Source organism: Trematomus bernacchii, unplaced genomic scaffold, assembly GCF_902827165.1.
Source record: "Trematomus bernacchii unplaced genomic scaffold, fTreBer1.1, whole genome shotgun sequence".
In the NCBI taxonomy this organism is placed as follows: Eukaryota; Metazoa; Chordata; class Actinopteri; order Perciformes; family Nototheniidae; genus Trematomus; species Trematomus bernacchii.
In genome coordinates, this window is record NW_022987608.1 from 6,680,153 (window position 1) to 6,700,619 (window position 20,467).

At 39.6% G+C, this 20,467-nt stretch overlaps 1 protein-coding gene across 1 annotated transcript; it reads left to right on the forward strand.

Moving 5' to 3' along the window:
- The first annotated feature begins 1,060 nt into the window (after window positions 1-1,060).
- etnk1 (ethanolamine kinase 1) lies at window positions 1,061-15,034 on the forward strand. Its single transcript, XM_034131419.1, has 8 exons — window positions 1,061-1,352; window positions 3,009-3,268; window positions 3,705-3,845; window positions 6,113-6,255; window positions 10,451-10,534; window positions 10,616-10,776; window positions 12,050-12,123; window positions 12,352-15,034. The coding sequence occupies exons 1-8, from the start codon at window positions 1,206-1,208 to the stop codon at window positions 12,422-12,424; spliced, it is 1,083 nt and encodes a 360-aa protein (XP_033987310.1). The 5' UTR covers window positions 1,061-1,205; the 3' UTR covers window positions 12,425-15,034.
- The last annotated feature ends 5,433 nt before the right edge of the window (window positions 15,035-20,467 follow it).

Consider the following 20,467-nt stretch of genomic DNA (forward strand, 5'->3'; position numbering starts at 1 on the left):
TGTTTTACACTGTGTGTTACCAAGCAACTCGTCAGACCTGGCATGGATTGCGTGCCAGCGTGAAACAGATATTACACGGCTGAACTGGCTAATGGTCAAGATGGAAATACACCACCATTGTTATGAAGTATATTTAGATGTATATATTTACTGTAGAGGGGCTCGGCCATGGGGAATCTTTGGGGGTGTTTCCTCTAGTGTACTTTTTATAAACCTAGTTAGGGTTGCACATATGTTTTTGCAAGTTGAAATTGACCTGAATCCTTGTTGCAAAGATTATTGGTTTGAATTATACATGGGATGCAGTAACTCTACCTTCTTTTAATGAATAATGTGGAATTATAGATATAGACAAGATACAATGGCACGATGAGCCCACAGAAAGAAACAGCTTGGATTGTCTTTGATAGATAACATGTTCTTATACTCTGTCATTCAGACCATAACTATAAATCAATGAATTATTAGTTATCTTAATGTACAATGCAATGAGGAATAAAACAATTGGGTAAGGGTAGAGCTTTAACTCAGCAGAATCCTTAGGCCCACAACCACTAATAGGAACATAAATGAATTGCGTTCACAGAAAACTTTAGCTTTTAACTTTACCGCTAAAACATCAATTGTGTGTTTATGAGACTAGCAAACCGAATTAATTTGAGCTAAAATGTATCTATCCTCTATGTTTAACATTTGAAATATTTCGTTCGTGACAAAAAGCTCATCTCATTTAAGTAGATTACGGATGTGACGTCAGAAGCGTAGTGCGTTTCCAGTGAATGCTCGTGTATATCCACCAACGTATTGCGAATGGAATAATAACTGAGAAGAATTTCGAGTTATATTGTCTATTCGTTATCGTGTGTGTCTTCTCAGTAAATTGATTTGGTTTGTCATTTGTGTTAATCATTGCAAAAGCATAACGTTGCATCTTTACATGCTTTGAATAACTAAGCTCCGCCGACGGTGCCCGCTGACGCATTGATCACGCGCTTCCAGTGAGTCATTCGACTACCGGCATGCATTGCGAGAGCATTTTTTCTCTTGTGGGTGGGATTTTTTGAGAGGCGTTGCCGCACACACCGACGACTACAGCAATATATACCCAGCCTTCGTCAGATATTTTCATACATTCAGCATTTAGCCGCAGCGTAACGTACGGTTATCGTCAGAGTTTAAGATATTTCAAGAAATAAAGATAAGCAATGGCAAGCTACATTCACGTACCCGACGAGGCTCCCGCTGTGCCCAAAATAGATGTGACAGTTGACGAAAGCGACTACAGATCCGGAGCTCTCAAGCTGATCAAGGAGCTGAGACCGAGTTGGAAGCCATCCGAGGTCAAACTCAAGGTGCCGATTATTTATTGTATTGTATCATTTTACTGCACCGTAAGTCTGGTTAGTATGACATTTCCTCCAGCTTGTAAATACGGGCTAAGTTTAACATGATTTGGGTCATGGTAGTTTGGCCTGCTAACATCAGAGCGATTCTTTAGACACTTGAATATCCTGGGTATATAACGTTGTTTTTTTTTTTACCAGAGGGAGATTGAACATTTAAACCAAGCTTTTACAAAGAAGCATTAGCTTTTTACATATATAATATACTGTATAATGGCAGCGGATGCTAGGAAGGACCCACCTGCACATTTAAATGTATCTAACCGTGCTTACATATCTGTATCTATGTACAGAGGATCAGAGTTTAACTGAATTTCCCTACGAGGATTAATAAAGGTCCATTTTATTTTATCTTCAATTCCAATTTTTGTGGTATTATAAAAAAAATAAGCGATGTTAGCTAGCAACCTAGTCCCATATGACAACCTGAAGGTAGTTTATACTAATATTCCTATGACACACGACACCAACTTTAATAATGACACAATATGCTAATGTTAATATCAAATAGCTGTTAACAATCACATAGTAAATCATTTCCATGGTATATTACTGCAGTCATCTCCCCCCTTTTTGCAAATAGCATTCCTAACACTTGAGGATATGATCAGACAGCGGGAGCATCACACCGCCTTTGACGCAGTTTGAAAACTAGGGTTGACCAGGGTGTTATACATGAACTCAAATATCGAATTAAACAAGTCCCGAAGGCCATTAACATGCAGGTATTTGTGTAGTTAGAGTAAAGGTGTGTCTGTCATCTTAATAACCCACAGTTATCATCATTCTGTGAGTTATAGACACTTTCTGGAGTTTATGAGATTGGTTAGAGATCTGACGAAGTGTACATAGACTATTCCTGTAAACTTCTAGAAGAAACATGGTTGACAAATAGAGCTTGACACCTGACTACTTAATGTAATCCTGCAAGTGTCCTATTCGGTCTTCCAAAGTCAAACATTTTTAAGTGAGGCAACAGAAAATGGAACATTACGACCTTAACATTAAAATGTGTTAGGCTTATTAAGAAGCGTGAAACATTACAGCCTGGGCAAACACCCAGACATATTTCCCTTTACACCAAGAGAGAGAGAGAGGGGGTGTGGCTCCACTTGGTAAACACCTGGTCACATGCTTGCCTATATTCATCAATGGGGGGAGAAGTGGAAACTCAGCAAATGCCTGCCATAGCTTCACATGAAAAATAAAATTCCTCACCGTCCTGTTTTTCTCAGTCACTCCCTTATACAGCGAACAATCAGGGCTGGTATGTTAGCCCCCCTCCACCGCTCCCCAATTTTTTTCCCAGCATCATGGCAGACAGTCCAGCTTAAATCAACTCAGACGAGCCTTCATTTTCTATTGCTACATTAATTCCTCTTTGCTTTAGTGTGGCTTGCCAGATACCGACTCCCCTCAGTAATTACGTAATACTCAAAACAATGTAGGTTTTTATGCACAGTACTTAAATAGTAAAATGCGGAGGATGGTCCCACTGTTGTTCAACTGTAGGCGTGTATCTAGTAGTTGAACCATAGGACAAATAATGATTTGTTTTACCCCTGATTCACCTGTTCTCTGCTTTTCCCCTTTCTTTCTCTGCAGTTTTTCACAGATGGGATCACCAACAAGCTGCTGGGCTGCTACATTGGTGCATTCATGCAGGATGTGGTTCTGGTCCGTATATATGGCAACAAAACAGAATTGTTGGTTGACCGGGAAAATGAAGTGAAAAGTTTCAGAGTACTACATGCAAACCGCTGTGCCCCACACCTATACTGCACCTTCAACAATGGCCTTTGTTATGAATTTTTGCAAGGAACTGCCCTGGAACCTGAGCACATACGCAGCCCGCCTGTGTTCAGGTAAAAACGAAATATTGCTTTGTCATGCAGCAAGGGTCAGGGTTTTTTTTTCTCCAACAAAGCCACCCGATCGTCACCTAAATCGGCGTGTAGGCTTAACAATTACACTCACACTAACAACCCCACCCTCACGCTCCCTCACACTCCCTCACAAGATGTAAACAGCTGTCAGTCATTGCCTTAAAGTGTCTTTGAAAATGTAGGCACAGCTAAAGAGAAATCTTTCAAGAACTGGTACAAATGACAACTGTTATATTCATAAATATAAAACAGTTTTAGAAAACTGACATTCCACAACTAGCCAGGCGACATGTGGAGATGTGGTAGATATATAGTGAACTTTCTTAAAATGTGAATTTTTGGTAGAATTTAGTAAATTTTTTCTGCTGATGCTCTACTTCAAATGCAAATGTTTCCTTTCTTTTCTATCTTGCAGCCTCATTGCCAAGCAGCTTGCTAAGTACCATGTCATCCACGCCCACAACGGCTGGGTGCCCCAGTCCGACCTGTGGGTGAAGATGGGCAAGTACTTCGCTCTCATCCCCAAATACCTCAAGGACCCTGAGAAGAACGCCAGGTGAGGCCGCGTAAAAATATTTTGCTCGCTAAACCTGCCTCAAAGGTCCTTACATACTTCAGAATCAAAAAACAGTTTATTGCTGAGTAGGCATCACATACCAGACATTTGCTTTGGTCTAAACATAAACACAGTATGAGGAAATACGATGTAAGAAAAGGAGCAAAAATAGAACTGTTAAAAAAAAGAAAATGGTGTAAAGGTAAAAAACGTACAGAATACTCAGATGGAAGTACAGAGATTACACTATTAAAATGAACACGATTTGCTCACATCAAAGTAATGCATAGTGTTTATATAGGGTTCTAAGCATTAGTAGGGCCATCTGTGAGCATCTGTCACCTCAGTGTCCAAAGATTTAGATTTTAGAGAGATGACACAAACCCCTTAAACATATGTTCTTCTTCTCCTCTGATTATTCCAATACAAAAATATTTTCACAACGTCATGGCCTTCTGAAATGAAGCGAGAGTGGTGGGAAAATGGTCGGTATAACGTATGCATCATAACAACCATGTAAATCCACAGTCATTGTTTTTTGTTTTTCCCCATTTCAATTATTATGAATACCACAGTCAGCTGGTAAGTTATTTCCTCTCTGGTAGGCACAGAAAGTATGTGCGTGTTTTCCGTTGCAAAATGTATAGAACAATTTGTACAGTTCATGACTCACTGAACATGTTATCTGCAGGTTTTTTTAATTCGCTGCTATAGATAGATAGATAACCTTTGAGTTGCAGCAATTAAACTATAGAGATATAAAAACAAAGAAAGGAAGAACAACTCTTTCAAAAGTAGTATAGTGATTCAAATATACATTTGGATTCAAAAGAAATCAGATTGTTGAACAGATTATGACTAGTTGAAAGCTCATGGCTGGCCTGTTGAATATTTCTGTTATCTCCACGTGCATCCGTGTCCTCTTTTATTAGCTCGGGCAGTGACGCAGCCAAAGAGTTTCCGTTATCAGGGGTAGATATCCAGCACGTCTGCGTACGTTTGTGGAATTCCTTTCATGCTCTCGGCAGGTGGGAATTCACATTCAAGCTTTAGGATTCCTGGAAGGAGAGTTAACACAACAGAGCGAATGTCAATAAGCATGATGCGTCAACAAGCAGGAGCATGGTTTCGTCTGGCATCATGCAAATAAACAAACCTTGTAATTATACCTTTATCCAAAAATGTATATGACCTTTATTCCGGGTGTTAGTGTTGACACAAAACAATACAGGCCCATTGAGTTTAGACTATTTTGGGCCCTTTGGCTCCATTGAGTCTTTCTTGTTTGACCTTTGTGTTTGCAATAACGACAACCTTCGTATATTTTGGCACTCAAAATAAATCCATAACAAGCGCTGACTTTGCAGGCAGTAGATTTCCGAGGAGGTTCCCAAATAATAAATAAGACTCCAGACACCCGCAACATCCGAAAAGTTCATGTATGTGAAACAAAAACAACGGAAACGTTTTGGACAACTTTGCATGTGGCTCTTAACCACGAGTATCGAAACCTACCCTTTTCACTGTTTGTTTATCATCTGCCTCTGTCTCATGATCATATCCTGGTACAACAAAATGTTAGCATCGCAAAGGCAATTCCTTATTTGCATAAAACAAATGGAATTTGACAAGGATATAGATGCAAGTAGTTGCCAGTAGCACTGTGCTGGAGCAAAGTGTTAAACATTGTGAAACTAATGTTAGAAATAATTCTTCTTTAGGCAGGAAATGTAGTTGCTGATAAGCTGTAGTGAGGATTTAAGTCAAAATATTGTATTCTAGTAGTAACATTGGAAGGATTTCAATTCACCTTTTTATTTATTCTTTTCACAAAACGTATCATACTTTTGAGAAATGTTCCCCGTCTGCTAAAATTGGGTTTCTATCAGACAGCTGTTGTCACACTAAATTGATCAAATCTGACAAATATAAACTTCTCTTGGCAGTAGAACTATCCATCAGTAGTTTGTTCACTCTATAAAGTGTCTGTTGTACAATAGAAACCCATTCTGACTTAGTAAATATATTCATTTGTAGGCCGTGATGTATATGTCATTAACTATTATCTACCCATTCTTCTATTGTGGGGGAGTTCGGAAGCAGCCTGTGCTAAGTGAAGTTTATTTTTTACAAGCAGTGATCAGAACTATTAATTAAAGTCCCCTAAATGAAAGTACATTTTGCCTTAAAAAAAAAAAAGGTGCAGAATTGGAATCACCCTTCCTTCTATTAACACTCCCCTCTCTTCCTCTGTGCCCCCCCCCCAGGTTGAGTATGGAGGTGCCCAGCCCCCGGTGCCTCCGAGAAGAGCTGGTATGGCTCCAGCAGAGCTTGTCTGTGCTGGGCTCCCCCGTAGTTCTCTGCCACAACGACCTTCTCTGCAAAAACATAATCTATAATGCGGAGGAAGGTGAGTATTAACTGCACAAGTGTAGTCAAAGACGTTACTGTGTGACTGAATTGTGTTGTAGTGTGAACTGCATTGGTCTCTGCGCTCAGGTAGGATTGCATTAACTGCACTTCCTCAACCCTAGTCACATGCCTCACTCATTATCAGCGTTTGCACTGGGCTGCCAGCGTAGAATTAGAACGGTGAGAAGAGACAAACCTGTTATTCAAATCTAGTTTCACTCTAGAGAGAATTTAAAATGGGTGAAATCTATGTATGTTGATTGGAGGGTGTGTATCTGCTTCAAATACAAAAAGCACATTAAATCAAACAATCTGTTACTTATTTAACTTTTTATTTTTTTATTTAGGATTACAATCATCCATACATTTTGATTAAATCCTGGGGGAGCCCCTGTAATAAAGCATTGTTCTGAATTAAAGGAGAAAGAAAAGTTTTTAATTTGGAATCCATTTAAAAAAAACTGTTGTCTATTCTGTCTTTCTATTTCTTTGCTGAACCTAGAACAACAGTAATCAGCCTGAACAAACAATGCCATTACATCATACCACATACCAAGTTGTATTGACAGCACAAGTTTTTGGTGCTTTAGAAAATGTTTTTTTGGATGAAGATCAAGCACCCTCAGGGAAACGTGTACAAGTTTGCTTTAGCAGGCGGGGAAAAGACGAGAGTACCGGGTTTTATATGCATGTGGGAGGCGGGGTGGGGTGGTTTGAGAGTTGTCAGCCCCCTCGTCGGCTCGCGGCGAGGGGCGGGGCCCTTCTCACAGCTCCTTGTGTCTAGCCTTTCTCCCATAGGAATGACAGCCGAGGCTGTGGCTGCCCTGCGCCGCCCTGCCCTGGGGAGGCAATGGAGAGAGACAAACCTCACGCTCAGGCGGCTTTGAGGGCCCTCGCATAGTCTGCCCTCTGCTCAGGCTAATCGGGATGAGTTCATGGCAGCAGTAGGAGCCACGTTACTACCTATTACCCTCCAATGCTACTCGAGTTTTCCCTCTGACAGTACAGAGGCTACGTACATTGCTGGTTATTACACTAATGTTTTTTTTAAGGTTTGCACTTTGAGTCACTCTGAGCACCAGCCAAATGCCTAAAGTGTCAAGCTACTTCTTGCTCCTTACTCCGCAATTTCCACTCCATAGCATCAATATTGATCACTGGGCAGACCGTATAAGTGGAAGGATGTGTCTGGCGATATTCTTTATATTTTTTATCAGCGACAAATCCCGTGAAAAAGACCGAAACCAACATTGAATTGATCAGATTAACATATTAATGTATTGCCTGTGTAGTCAAAACCCTATCTATAGCTTATTCCTCCGTGATAACAGCCCCATTGTTGTCGGCAACAGTGGGCCACAGTTCACTGGGTGACATGATTAATGCCGTGTATTTTGATCTAATACATCATCCCATACTGAAATAGTCAATAGATCCACTGTTTACTCATGCTTAAGCCTTTTTTGTGACCCCATTTTGAGAGGTTTGTCTTGACGAGGGATGAATGGAGTTGTTGAGAGCCACAGACAGGCCGGGGCAGTTGGAAAGTAATAAAAGACGTACAAAAAGCCTTGTTGGTTTTGGTATTTTCATGGGTTTTGTTGTTATTATTTAGAATATCATCAGCTTTATCCCTGGAAGCGGAAACATGCTTCTGCAAAAATGCTTTGACCTCAGCACACAGAAACATATATTTTCTAGGACGCCTGCAGAATCTGATTTGAATTGTGGTTTTGCAAATCAAATAAGTGCTGACTTTAATACCGGTTTAATTCGATTTGCGCCAACACCCAGATCTCCCTAAATTATTGGAAATCCAATTGTAACTAACACAAGGAGCTGCAAATGTGTTGCACATGAATTGTATTCCTCGCACAACATGTTAAAGCCTGTGCCTTTGTACACACTTTGCAGATTTGCTGAATCATGTTTCAGGCTTCAATAAGGACAGCTGAAGTCATTGTTTGTTTTTGACATAATGAAGATTAAAAGGAATGTTCCCTTATGACAGTAACTAGTTTAATCACATTATGTATTAAGCCTGCGAAAAGACTACTCCTACCAACGCCCTAATAAAGTCTATGACTTTTAATTCCAGTTGCTGCATTTGTTGCTGCGCTCTATACCATCTACACTGTGCAAACTCACATCCTCATTAGTTGAATTAAAAACAGATACCAGGCTGCTTCCTGTCACTTCTCAGCTGTAGTTGAAACCACTTGTCTGCCAAGCGCGACACCAAAAGTCCACCACTTCCTCTATTGATAAAAACATAAACAAGTAGGGGAATCGCCAAAATATGTCTCAGTTTTCCCAAAACACGGTAAAGTGCTTTTTTTCTTTCTTTCCTTCTCTCTTGTCTCTCTTTACTGTGTCACGGGCTGCTTTAGTGTCCCTGCCCCTCTCACTTTACTCTGTTTGCATAGAAAAATAAATCTGCGCTCATTTTATCAAGAAGCCGAAAGGAAGCCTCTAAAAAGATTCTGTCATTTGCAGAAGCTGCAGAGGTGTCACGCTGTTGGGTTCACAGTGGACCAATGGGAAGGGAGCATTGGAGGGGTGTGTTGTGAGAACTGGGAAGTGAGGTTTGCATGTATGAAGGGGGGGAGGGTTGCAGCAGGGCCTGATATTTTTCGACACTGTGCGTGGGAGTAAGAATGGATAAAAAAAAGACGAATATGTCCGTGTGAGAGTGAGCATGTGTGAGAGATGTGTTTGCCCCAACCTTTTCATCTGCTGCACAGGGGGGGCTATAGCCACTGCCCGGAGGTGTTCAGTTGTGTCCCGCTAGGACCTACACGCCACCTGGTAACCCACCTCAAAGTGTCTTTCTCTGTAGTCCAGCACCACCTCAAAACTTAATATTCCATATGTTAAGCCAAAGTAATTAGCCAAAAACCAAGAGTGGAGACATTGGAATAAATGTATTGTTGGTTAAAGTTATATTTTGTATTTGTTTATATCTCTGTAACAACCGGGCTTTTTAAAAGTAAGGGTTTGTATTTTGAGATCCACCGCCACCATTTTTGAAAACCCCACTTCCCTCTTTGTTAACGTCAACACCTCATTAAGTTGCTAGCCTAAAAATGCAATCAACACATTCTTTGACCCCAACATTTGATCTAAATGTTTGAAGCGACACTTCTTGAAAATATCCGAGAAGAATTTGAAGCATTCAAGTGGACCGTAGGGTTGACATCAAGAAGTATGGGACCCTCGTAAACTTATAAGACTGTAAAAAAAACCTTTTAAATGGGTGCGGCTCCAGAGTTTAGTGCATATGTAGGAGCTTTAATTGCAGTTGGCTCTTGTTATTGACGACTTCATCATCTGTCGTGAGCCAACAAAGTTGAAAAGAAAGCGTGTATCAAACAGTGTGTTGCTTAACATTTGCTTTGGCAGCTCACAATACTTTTCTACACACCACTTTAGCCTCTCTGTATTTGACCGTCTATCTCCCTTTTCTTTCTTTGCACTCATGCCCCCATGTCTTACACACATAAGCATTGGCTATCTCCCCTTCATTTTGTGCATGCATAAAAAAAAAACAATGTTCTCCTTTTTTACTCTAGTTTGTTTGTATGCCTGCCATGTGTTGCATCAGTATTTGCAAATGTCCATCTCTGCTAATGTATGCCTGCTGCTTATTTTGTAGACAAAAAAGGTGATAAGTGGGTTAGAAGTACATCTAATCTGTTTACTAAGATATCATTGGAGATTGAATGCTTAACCTCCATGAAGATATCTTGTTGGGTATGCTGTCCCACACTTAGATCTCCTATTCTGAATACATGGATTGACTCTGACTTGCTTTAATCTTAGCAGCATGATTGTTTTCATCCTTAACAGCATTATAGTGCACGTTACATATTATGTAATTTTGCATTATCCAATGATACTTACAATAAGCTTGTGAATGGTTTTGAATCAGTTTGTCGGAAGTTATTTTCAGACAAATACTTCTTAAGTGTATATGTGTCGTTATTTCATTTCCTGTACAGTCTACCTTTCCTCAAAATGCAAGCTCTTACCCCTTGCCCGACATTAGCCTACTAGCCAATCAGACAGGAAATAAGTTACAGTGTAAAATGAAAACCCTTGACATTCTGAGTTATAAAAGGGAAAACACGTCATAATCATTTGATGTCTTCTTCCCGTGTCTCTTGTCTAAACAACGCTGCTTCTCTCTCCAGGCCATGTAAAGTTCATTGACTACGAGTACGCTGGGTACAATTACCAAGCCTACGACATTGGGAACCATTTCAACGAGTTTGCTGGTGAGTTGTGGATAATGTAGGAAAAAGTTGCAGGTATACAATGTTTACGGAGTGTTTAACCTGTGTGTTTATGGGTTGCAGGCCTGAATGAGGTGGATTATAGTCACTACCCTCAGCGGGCCTTCCAGCTGGAGTGGCTGCGCTCCTACCTGGAGGCATTTAAGGAGAATAAAGGCCAGGGCAGCGTGGTGACCGACAGAGAGGTGGACACTCTTTACGTCCAAGTCAACAAATTTGCCCTGGTAAGCAATGTATTAAACATGCTATATTATTATATTAAGAACCATATAGGGTTACACTAGAGCACATCTGCAGCTGACTAGCATTGAGGTCATGTCTCGATTTTCAAGTTGGGGATGTATCAGAATCAGAAGTACTTTTTTATCCCGTGTGAAATAAGACTGTGATAGTTGTTGCATTTTAGAATGAAATAAAATATGAATTATAATTTAAAAAAAGGAGAACAAATGAGCAATACAAATATTAAATAAAATAAGATATCTTATAAACATAATAATAATAAAAAAAAAAGATATTAATAAATGATTATAAAAAAATAATATCGGGCTGGGGAAAATGTTTGAAGAAATCCATTCATGTAAGAATTGTTATCTTTGAAGTTTCTGAATTTATTCACAAATTAAAAAAAATTAAATTAAAAGTTAACCTAGAAATTGCTACTGGTGGACAGTTTGCGTACAAACCATGTCATTATTATGTGTTTCTTACAGTGTTATCTTGTGTATAATTCAAGTCACTGAGAAAAATGAATAAATGTAGTGTTAAATTTGCCTCAAGAATATTGCAATAAGTTGATACAACTTTTTCAAATTTGAAAACGACATAATATTTTAGACACCATACTCTGCGTCATGCTAGAATTAAAAATAAACTGAGGCTCAAAATCACATCACAAGATACTACGGAGGAAAACTACTGTAGGCTATTTTAAGTCCTAAACTATTTTGTTATGTTGCCTCATAGCTAAGCCTCTCTGGTTGGCAATGCCTCTTTAAACAGTTAGCTAATAATTATTATGGTCAAGGAAATGGTCAAAGAATTGAAATCAAACCCTTGTGGAGCACAGTAAGCGTCCTGAGGCCTGCTGCCAGGGGTGTTGGGTCAGCAAACAGGAATTACAGTGTGATGCGGTAAACAGAGTACAGAGTGATGCGGGATCACCTGCACTACCTGCTGATGAGAGATGGATGTTTGTGATGATTGGCCAGCATATGGGAGGCTCTCTTAATGACTTGTTACCCTTCTTTAAGGCTCTGCATTCTCCCCTGAGCCTCACTCTGCCTTGTTTACTGTCAAGAGGGAAAGAGGGCAGTGTGGAGGATGGGCAAGAGAAGCATTTGTGTTTCTGTGTCAGCTATTTGGTGTTGTTGCCATAGGGCTTCTGCTGGCTTTGTGCATGACGCAGTGTGCCATATTGGGTAATTAGAAACACGTTTTCATTCACAGTACATGCTTATCTTTTGTTTCTCTCTCTTCTTTCTCCTCTGTGTCTAGGCATCTCATTTCTTCTGGGGTCTCTGGGCACTGATTCAGGCCAAGGTCTCCACCATCGACTTTGATTTCTTGGGGTAGGTTTACAACTTAAAATAAACCCTCATGCATTCCTTATCAGCAGCCAGTTTGTTTAGCCAAGCAGATCTAGTTATTGTAATCATATCATATGTGTAAGAACAAACTGTGAAGCATTCAAGTTGACATAATTTGTGTCATCTCAGTCTGATATTTGTGCACGTAGCTAACGTGTCAGGTACATTTTTTATCTTACCGCTGACACCACTTCTCTCTGTTTGTCCCAGATATGCAGTCCTGCGCTTCAACCAGTACTTCAAGATGAAACTGGAGGTGGCTTCGTTGAACTTACCTGAATAAAATCCCCCACCCACTCATCTTCTTCTCCTCCTGCTCTTCCTCCCTTCCTACCTGCTCTGGGCTTCACATGTCGACTGCAGAACGCCCTGAGGGGGTCCTTGTAGGGAAGAACCAGACTGAGAGTCAGTCCTGCTCGGTGCCTACAGTCCCCTTCACGTGTCCTTATCTCTAGAGATTGGATGGACCACAGGCTTTTCCATCCTCTGCTGTCACACCTTTGTTAACCGGCAGCCCACATCATTTGTGGGCACGTGTGAAGTACAGATTTAAGACTACTGCTACAATGTGAAGCCCACACGGCCAAATGTGTTAAATTATTCTAATTTAAATTGGGATATCAATTTGATATATATATATATCATTTACTTGTAGGCAGCTATTCTTGTAGCTCAAATCACCAGACAGAGGTGGAATGTCACGTTATTCAAAACATTGGTAACCACTTCCATGACTGACAGGTGGCCCAAACACTAACCTTGCCAGGTTTGCCTGGAGACACCTTCCTCATATGTGCAACAAGGGGAAAAACGCTTGAGGGCCAGCCCAGCTAACGACCAAATTTATTACAAAGTGAAAGCAACATAAAGCCTGCTTTGTTTGCTGAAGCACCGAGATGAAGGAAAAAATGAAATGCCAACTTGGAAAGGCCAGTGATGTCCCTTAATGCCATGTGATATGAGCCAAATCATTTCAAAAAGAAAAAACTTGTGGCCTGTCTTGTGACTTTTGTTTTTACCCTTATTTTCATCAGCAGACGGTGGGCATGGTGTGGTAGGCCAGAATAGCCGTGTTGTCATTGTTTCTGTGAAGTTTGGTGAGGGTGTGTGTGTGTTTTGACTTTCTGGACTGAAGGTAGAAACATTGAGTTGTAGGAGAGCCTATAGTGTTTACGTCTAACCTCTTCCTTGAGTTGTACTCGAGCAGGGTTTTGACTTGAGGGAGTTTTCCACTGTTATGTACATTTCATGTTTTGACACTTGGCGAAATCTAATCGGGAAGAGCTTGCATCTCACTGTAATTTGAACATTCCATGTTCATAACTCTAGATAGGGATTTGGTTAAGTAGCAGTGTTGGGGACTGTATTCCCTCTGACTTCGACGTACTGTACTAAACAAGACCAAACCATTATATTGTTTGCTCTGTGTCAGGGAACGTTAAGGAATCATCTTTAAAATAAAATAAAAAACACTCCTGTCCAATTTCAAGGACATTTTATACACTTGTAGACCAGTCTTCATTCAAGTATGTATTGAGATTAGTGTGATATGGTCTTATGGCTAAGCCCAATGTTGAGGGTATGTTGAAAAGTCGAAATTGGGCGAAAAAGAAAGTAGACTATCTTGGTTACACACATCTGTGTTGAGTTTAAAACAATGTAATGAAAGTCAGCTGTTAGTGCAACCTGAGGGAGAAGAGCATCATCTGTTGGACAAAGAAAGTAAGGCTGTTCTTGATATTTACTTTCACCTACATGTTTTTGTTCTTTTTAAATGAGCTTTAGTAGGTCTTTTAAAAAAAAAAAACTGAAAAACAAGTTCAACTCTTGGTTACTTTAACAAGCCTACACCAAAGTGCTGACATCTGTTTTTTGCTTGTACATAATGCACAATGTATCATTTTTTCAATGTAGCACAAAGAGAATTAGAAACGGTTATATATAGACTTTTTATACTTGTATTAAGGCCGAGGTCTTTGAGTGTGTGGATGTTTGCTGATGCAATGGCAGATGAATCTTGGACAAATATATATATTTAAAAAGAATTACAAAATGTGAGTCTGACGCAATTCAAACCTGAACAATGTGGCGAAAAACGTTTTCTTGTTTACTCCCAAAAGTGTTATGAATATTTCAAAAATAGCATGTTCGCCCAGTTGCTCTCTGCTGTTACATCTTTGCAAAGCACCGTAAAGAGACAATTACTGACAAGACTGGATCGTCCAAGTCTCATGTTCACACTAGTCTGCCGGTGTGCCTGTGAAAGCTCTTATTTTATACTTAAAAGTTTGAAGGCCTATCTCTTGTCTTCTGTCTCTATAATTTGGTGTTGTGTTTTTCATGCAGGTGAATTTACATGAAGGGAGTTGTAAGAGTGTTTTGACAAGTTATTGGTTTAATATGTGTTGGAGGAAAATGTGGTCTGTGAAAGATAGTTTTCCATTGGTTAGAACACTGTCAGACCACATTTACCATTAACACGCTTAAATGAACGTGTGTCCAAGATGACTGTCACATAATTCAAACGTTCTAAATGTCTAAAATCAAACGGCTGAAATATTTCCTAAAGGCTTATTTCCCCCTCTTTCTGAAACATCCATCATGCATAGGTCATCTCGGTGTGCTAATAATATGAACCTCCACTACTATTTAACATTGTACAAAAGGCTGTCCTGAAAGCCCTCTGGCCACTTTAGCATATGTTTATATGTACAGTAAACCCATGTAATATTATCTTTGCTTGTTATCAAATGTGAATGAATGTACATAGGAGTTCTTTTTTTCTAAAAGTTGCATTAAGGTAAATAGTTGCCTGCGGGTAAGAGGTGATATTAAAAACCTGACATTTTCAATACTGTAAACATGCTTTGAAAATAAAGTTTATTTACCCTTATCCGTGTCTCCTCCTTTTCATATTGTGTCTCTGTTGGGTCTGTCTTTGATGCTGCTTATTAGCCAGTTTATAAAATAAAATATGTGGGATTTTTCTTGTTAGCATTAGCATATACTTTTATTTAAAATTGCATTGCAACATTAAAAACATGTTGGCCCCATGTTATTTTAATATATAAAATCATCATATCCAGTGCCCAGGAGAGCTAATCCAAAGACATCATCACACCTCATCAAATCCAGATCTTCAGCTTCCTCTTCATCCCATCTCCTCATCAAATCCAGATCTTCAGCTTCCTCTTCATCCCATCTCTTCATCAAATCCAGATCTTCATCATCATCACCAGTGTCTAGACCCCAGGGAGGGTTCCCATATGCTCACGGTTGCATTTCCCCCTTTAGATATACGATTCCAGGATCGGGGTCTAATCGCCAAAGACTTAACATTTACCATATATGGCGCATGTGTCAATAAATGTTCTTTAAACAAAATGAAGTCTCTCCTGATTGAAATGTAACTCAGCCTTAATTGAGTGAAACAGCACTCCTTTGTGGTAATGGCATGTAAGTATACCACAGGAAGAAAAGTTGAAGGAAAGAGAGAAAGGCCTCCAAACCGTAAAGTAGCCTACATAATGTTTCTTAACAAAAAGTTATCCCCATATTTTGACCTTTGGCTTCTCATAGGACGAAAATCAAAGGTGACATTAAAAACCACTTGTTACATTTAGGCAGGGGTAGAAGAAGATCTTATATGTACAAGTAGAAATACTAGAGTCTATAAATACTCTGTTACAATTAAAAGTCCTGCATTGCAGATGTTACTCAAGAAAAAGCATAGTACCAGAAGTAATAGTACTCATTATGCATATTGGCCCCTTTTCTAATAATATACAATGTTTGGATTAACTTATTTGACTAATTGTTGATGTTTTCATGTGTTTATCACAAAACACATAAAGTCTTATTTAAATGTTGATTATATTTCACATCATTAATCAAATTCTGCAAAGTATCTAAAGGTATACGATTACTGAAGTGGAGTACACGATTAATGTCTGAATTGTAGAGGGCTATAATGACTAAGTAGAACAAAATGTAATTAGTGTACTTAGCTACTTTACACCACTGCATTTACAGTAGGTGATCTTGTGAATGCTAGCGTACCCACGATTTACTGGGTCACGTGACCCTTGTAATTAACGAAATCAGTTTCACCTGTGTGCTGAATGTTTTGCTAGTTAGCTTGAAGCTAGCAGCGATGGAGAAAGTGGATGAGTCACAATACGTCAACAAACAAATAAACTTTGGGATATAATTACTTGGATACTTCAAGAAAGAAATGAAGAAAGAAAGGAAGAAAGGAAGAAAGAAGAGTTAATGTCAACAAAACGTGAGTCTAATTTACCTGATTCTTATCCGTCTCTTTTCTCGCTGGTTTTCTTTCCAAATGTTTAAACGTCTCTTTGGTTGGATGTAACTGCCTGCTGTGTAGTTGTTGTTGCTATGGATGAAAGTCATATAATGTGAATTGATTCCGAACTAAAGTGTTTGGTGCTGTCCCAGCAGGGTGTTTAATAATTAGGATGGTTTTGTCAGACTTTTGAAGTCAACTTGTCTGTTAAATATCGACAAGTTGCTTTCTTCTTTTTCTTCGCTGTGCTTTAACTTTAATACTTTTGGCATTTGAACTATCTTTTGTATTGCAAGCACATATAAAGTAAGTCATGTATTTGGTACATGCATTGTTATGCTAAACCTTTGAATACTATTGGGGTTATATCTTCTTAGCATAGTTTAATTGAACTATTCATATCTTAAACTGCACTGTAACTTTTTATTCATATACTTTTTATTCATTTATTTTTTCTTTTAATGTTTCTTTTATTATCTTTTCTTCTTAATGACTGTTTTTAAATGCCTTTGTCTGAATGTCTTTCATTTTTGTAAAGCACCTTGCTATATAAATAAACTTGCCTTGCCTTGCCTAGCAGGCCTATTCAATGTATGGGTACGATTTGTAGAAAGTTCTGTTTGTTGAAAATACATTTAGATAATGATATGTACATTGTTGTTTATATTTCAAGCAAACATCTGTTGCCTAAAACATATTGACATCTCCAGATGTGCCACTTGGTTTGGTAAAATGACACATCTTAGTTAAAAGGGACATTTATCTCAATTTCAGGTTCAAACATGTATATTGGCTCTCTGTGTTTAATGGCAGATTGCGTATTTAATGTTGTATTTCACCACCTTTCAGTTCAGAACAACTCATACAATATCTAGTTTTCATCTTTTTTTCATCAGGAATGTTTTTTGGAAAATTACCAAACATATCTTGCCTGGTGTCATGATCTTAGTTTTGTCTGATTGTCTCATTGTGTTCACCTGTTGCCCTTGTGTTCAGCTGTGTCTTGTCCTGTGATTACCCTGCTGTGTATTTAGTCTTGTCTTCCCTTTTGCTCCCTGTTCGGTCGTCGTCTTTTGTCCATGTTCCTGCCTGCTTGTAAGTGTGTTCCTCTCTGTTGTGCTCCCCGGTTTTGTTAATGTTTAGTTGTTTCTTCTTTTTCTTTATAATCAGCTTTTGTTAAATAAAGCTCGCTTTTTGTTATACTTTATACCCCTTCTCCTCATTCTGCGTTTGGGTCCTATTCCATACCAAAACCTTGACACCTGGTCAACTTTCCCTGCAGTCCAGTATGCCCTGTGCTTCCCTTATGATCACACCTAGCCTCTTCATTCCCTCCATCATGTCTCTTCTCTCATGTTTGTATTTCCTGCAGTATAAGTATGTGTTCAACTATTTATACTGCCGTTCGGGCGGCAGACACCCTATCCGTTTTTTAAGAGTGCGCTTAAGACCTTCCTTTTTGATAAAGCTTATAGTTAGGGCTGATTAGATGCAGCCCCTAGTTTTGCTGCTATAGGCTTAGTTTGTCGGAGGACACCTTACTTCTTCCTTCTCTCTGTCTGTACCTGTGTACTCTCATGTTCCGAATAACCCAGCTTCCCCAAATTTATTTTTGGTGTCTATCTACGCCGGGATCCTGAGTCGTGGCTGATCCTGTTGCTGTGGTCCTGAGTCCTGGATCACGAGCCCTGGATCTTGAGTCGTGGCTGTGCCTGTTGCTGTGGTCCTGGATCATAAGTCCTGGATGGATATCCTCGTTGATTCATCTTATTATAGACACATGCATTTCCAAACATTTGGACTACCTATGTTGCTATGTATTATCTTTTCAATTTACACACGGCATCTATTGCACGTCTGTCCGTCCTGGGAGAGGGATCCCTCCTCTGTTGCTCTCCCTGAGGTTTCTCCCATTTTTCCCTTTAAACTGTGGGTTTTCTCCGGAAGTTTTTCCTTGTACGATGTGAGGGTCTAAGGACAGAGGGTGTCGTATTGTCATACTGATATTCTGTACAAACTGTGAAGTCCACGGAGACAAATGTAACATTTGTGATATTGGGCTATATAAATAAACATTGATTGATTGAACTATGGCGTTGTGCACACGGGAACGTTTGCGTTTATGCACAGTATGCGTTTTCAAAAAAGTATTCCGTTCACATGCATTCGTTTCATTTAACGTGTCTGTTCAAACGAGACCGCTGGAAACGCTGGACACGCTGTAGTACATATGCCGGGACTGTAAGTGGCGCTGTAACTTCCGCCACAAAATACACAAAAAGCAGCGAAGAAGACCCCGGAGCAGCCCCGCAGCAATGTTGCCATGGCTACCCTTCTGTTTATGCCCCGCGGTGGATTTAGCAACATGTAGTTCATGTAATTCTCCATGTCCACTTGTTGCTGATGGTTGTGGTAGAGGAGCTGTAGATTTTGCACTAACATCTGTAGCATGGTCAGTAGCAGTAGCTACTGACAGGAGGAAGTGTGTGTGGCGATTGCTGGTATTCAGCGGGATATAGTAATTTCCTCAGCATGTAAATATATGGATAAATGCAACGGGGAAGTTAACTGAAAGAAACCGAATCTGTGGATATTGCATCGACCGACCAAGAAGCACGTCTCCGTGGAGAGGACGCGCTCAGAAAGAGAGATATTCTCTACAAACACCGGGTGAGATCGCTCCTCTGGGACACGCCGGTCCTCGTGTTTCCTTTTTTTGTGTGGATTATAGCCTGAATAGGCCTACAAACATTTCTCTTTTTGCCGCCGACGGGCGCAGGAGCAATGAACAATAATGGCCTGGATTAGGCAGTAAAGACAAGTTTGGTGTATCGCAGAGCGGACTGTTTAATTTTGTTTGTGTTTGGCTGGAAAATTGTCAATATAATGGATCAATGCATGAAATCTGACTCTGTTTATTTTGTTTAAGGAGTATATTGGGCGTTAACAATTCTGGTTTGCCTTTTATAATATTATTTCATTCAAGAACCCCTTGTGAGTTTAATTAACACAGCTATTTTTGATAGTTGATTGTTACAGATGGCTACTGGCCATGCTACAGCAGTGAGCAGGAGAGGTGGGGCTATCATTATTTTTTCAAGAAATATTCGTATAGAGGCGATTACACGGACTCGTTTGACCCCCCAGAGAGTTTCGTTTGCAAATCTATCCACCTTGGGACCCGTTATCGTTTGTGGGGTCCGTTTCTATCGGCCTCATGTAAATAATAGGGCTATACGCACGAGAAACTATGCAGATACAAGCCGTTTTGTCCTCGTGTAAACGGCACCTTAATCTTCACACATTTTACAGAGACCAGATGTTTCCCCATAATTTTTAGTGTCCTATTTAGGTTAGTGAGTTCTGACTGATATCTGTGTTTGTCCTCTATAAACCCCCTCCAGTCTGCTCTAAATGGTTGCGAGAATAATATGGTGGATCTATGGGGCGGTATGTTCTAATGAGCCTTAATGTGACAGAAGGGAATCAACATCTTTGAATTACAATACACGGTTTTAGTTACGGGTGCATTTAAAACATTTTGCCACCTGAATGTTGCTAATGTTTGATGTTTTGATGTTTCTGACATCTACAACCTCCCTATTAGAATCAGCTGTTCTTGTAGGTAACATATTTGTGGAACATGTATGTATTTTCTGAGTTTGTATCAAAGACGAACACAAGATGGCAGCACACCCACTAGAAATAATCATGTACCGTTCCCTAAACCCTGCATAAAGCTCTCCACGGGGTACAAAAATAATCCTTCTCGTTATTTCTTATTTTGATATGCTTGTGATAAGGCTTATTAACAGATTTCTATATTTAAAAATAAAGGCAGCTCATTAATATGCCTTGTATTGAACCTCTCCATTTAAAACAAATACAAAATTCAGTGAAGGAAACATCACATTGAATTGGGCGTAGATTGCTTTGTGACATTGAGCCATGGGCCAGTTTTTCTTCTGTGGGGGACAACATTTGGTTATACAGACTGGGTGTAAGAAATTAATCTGAATA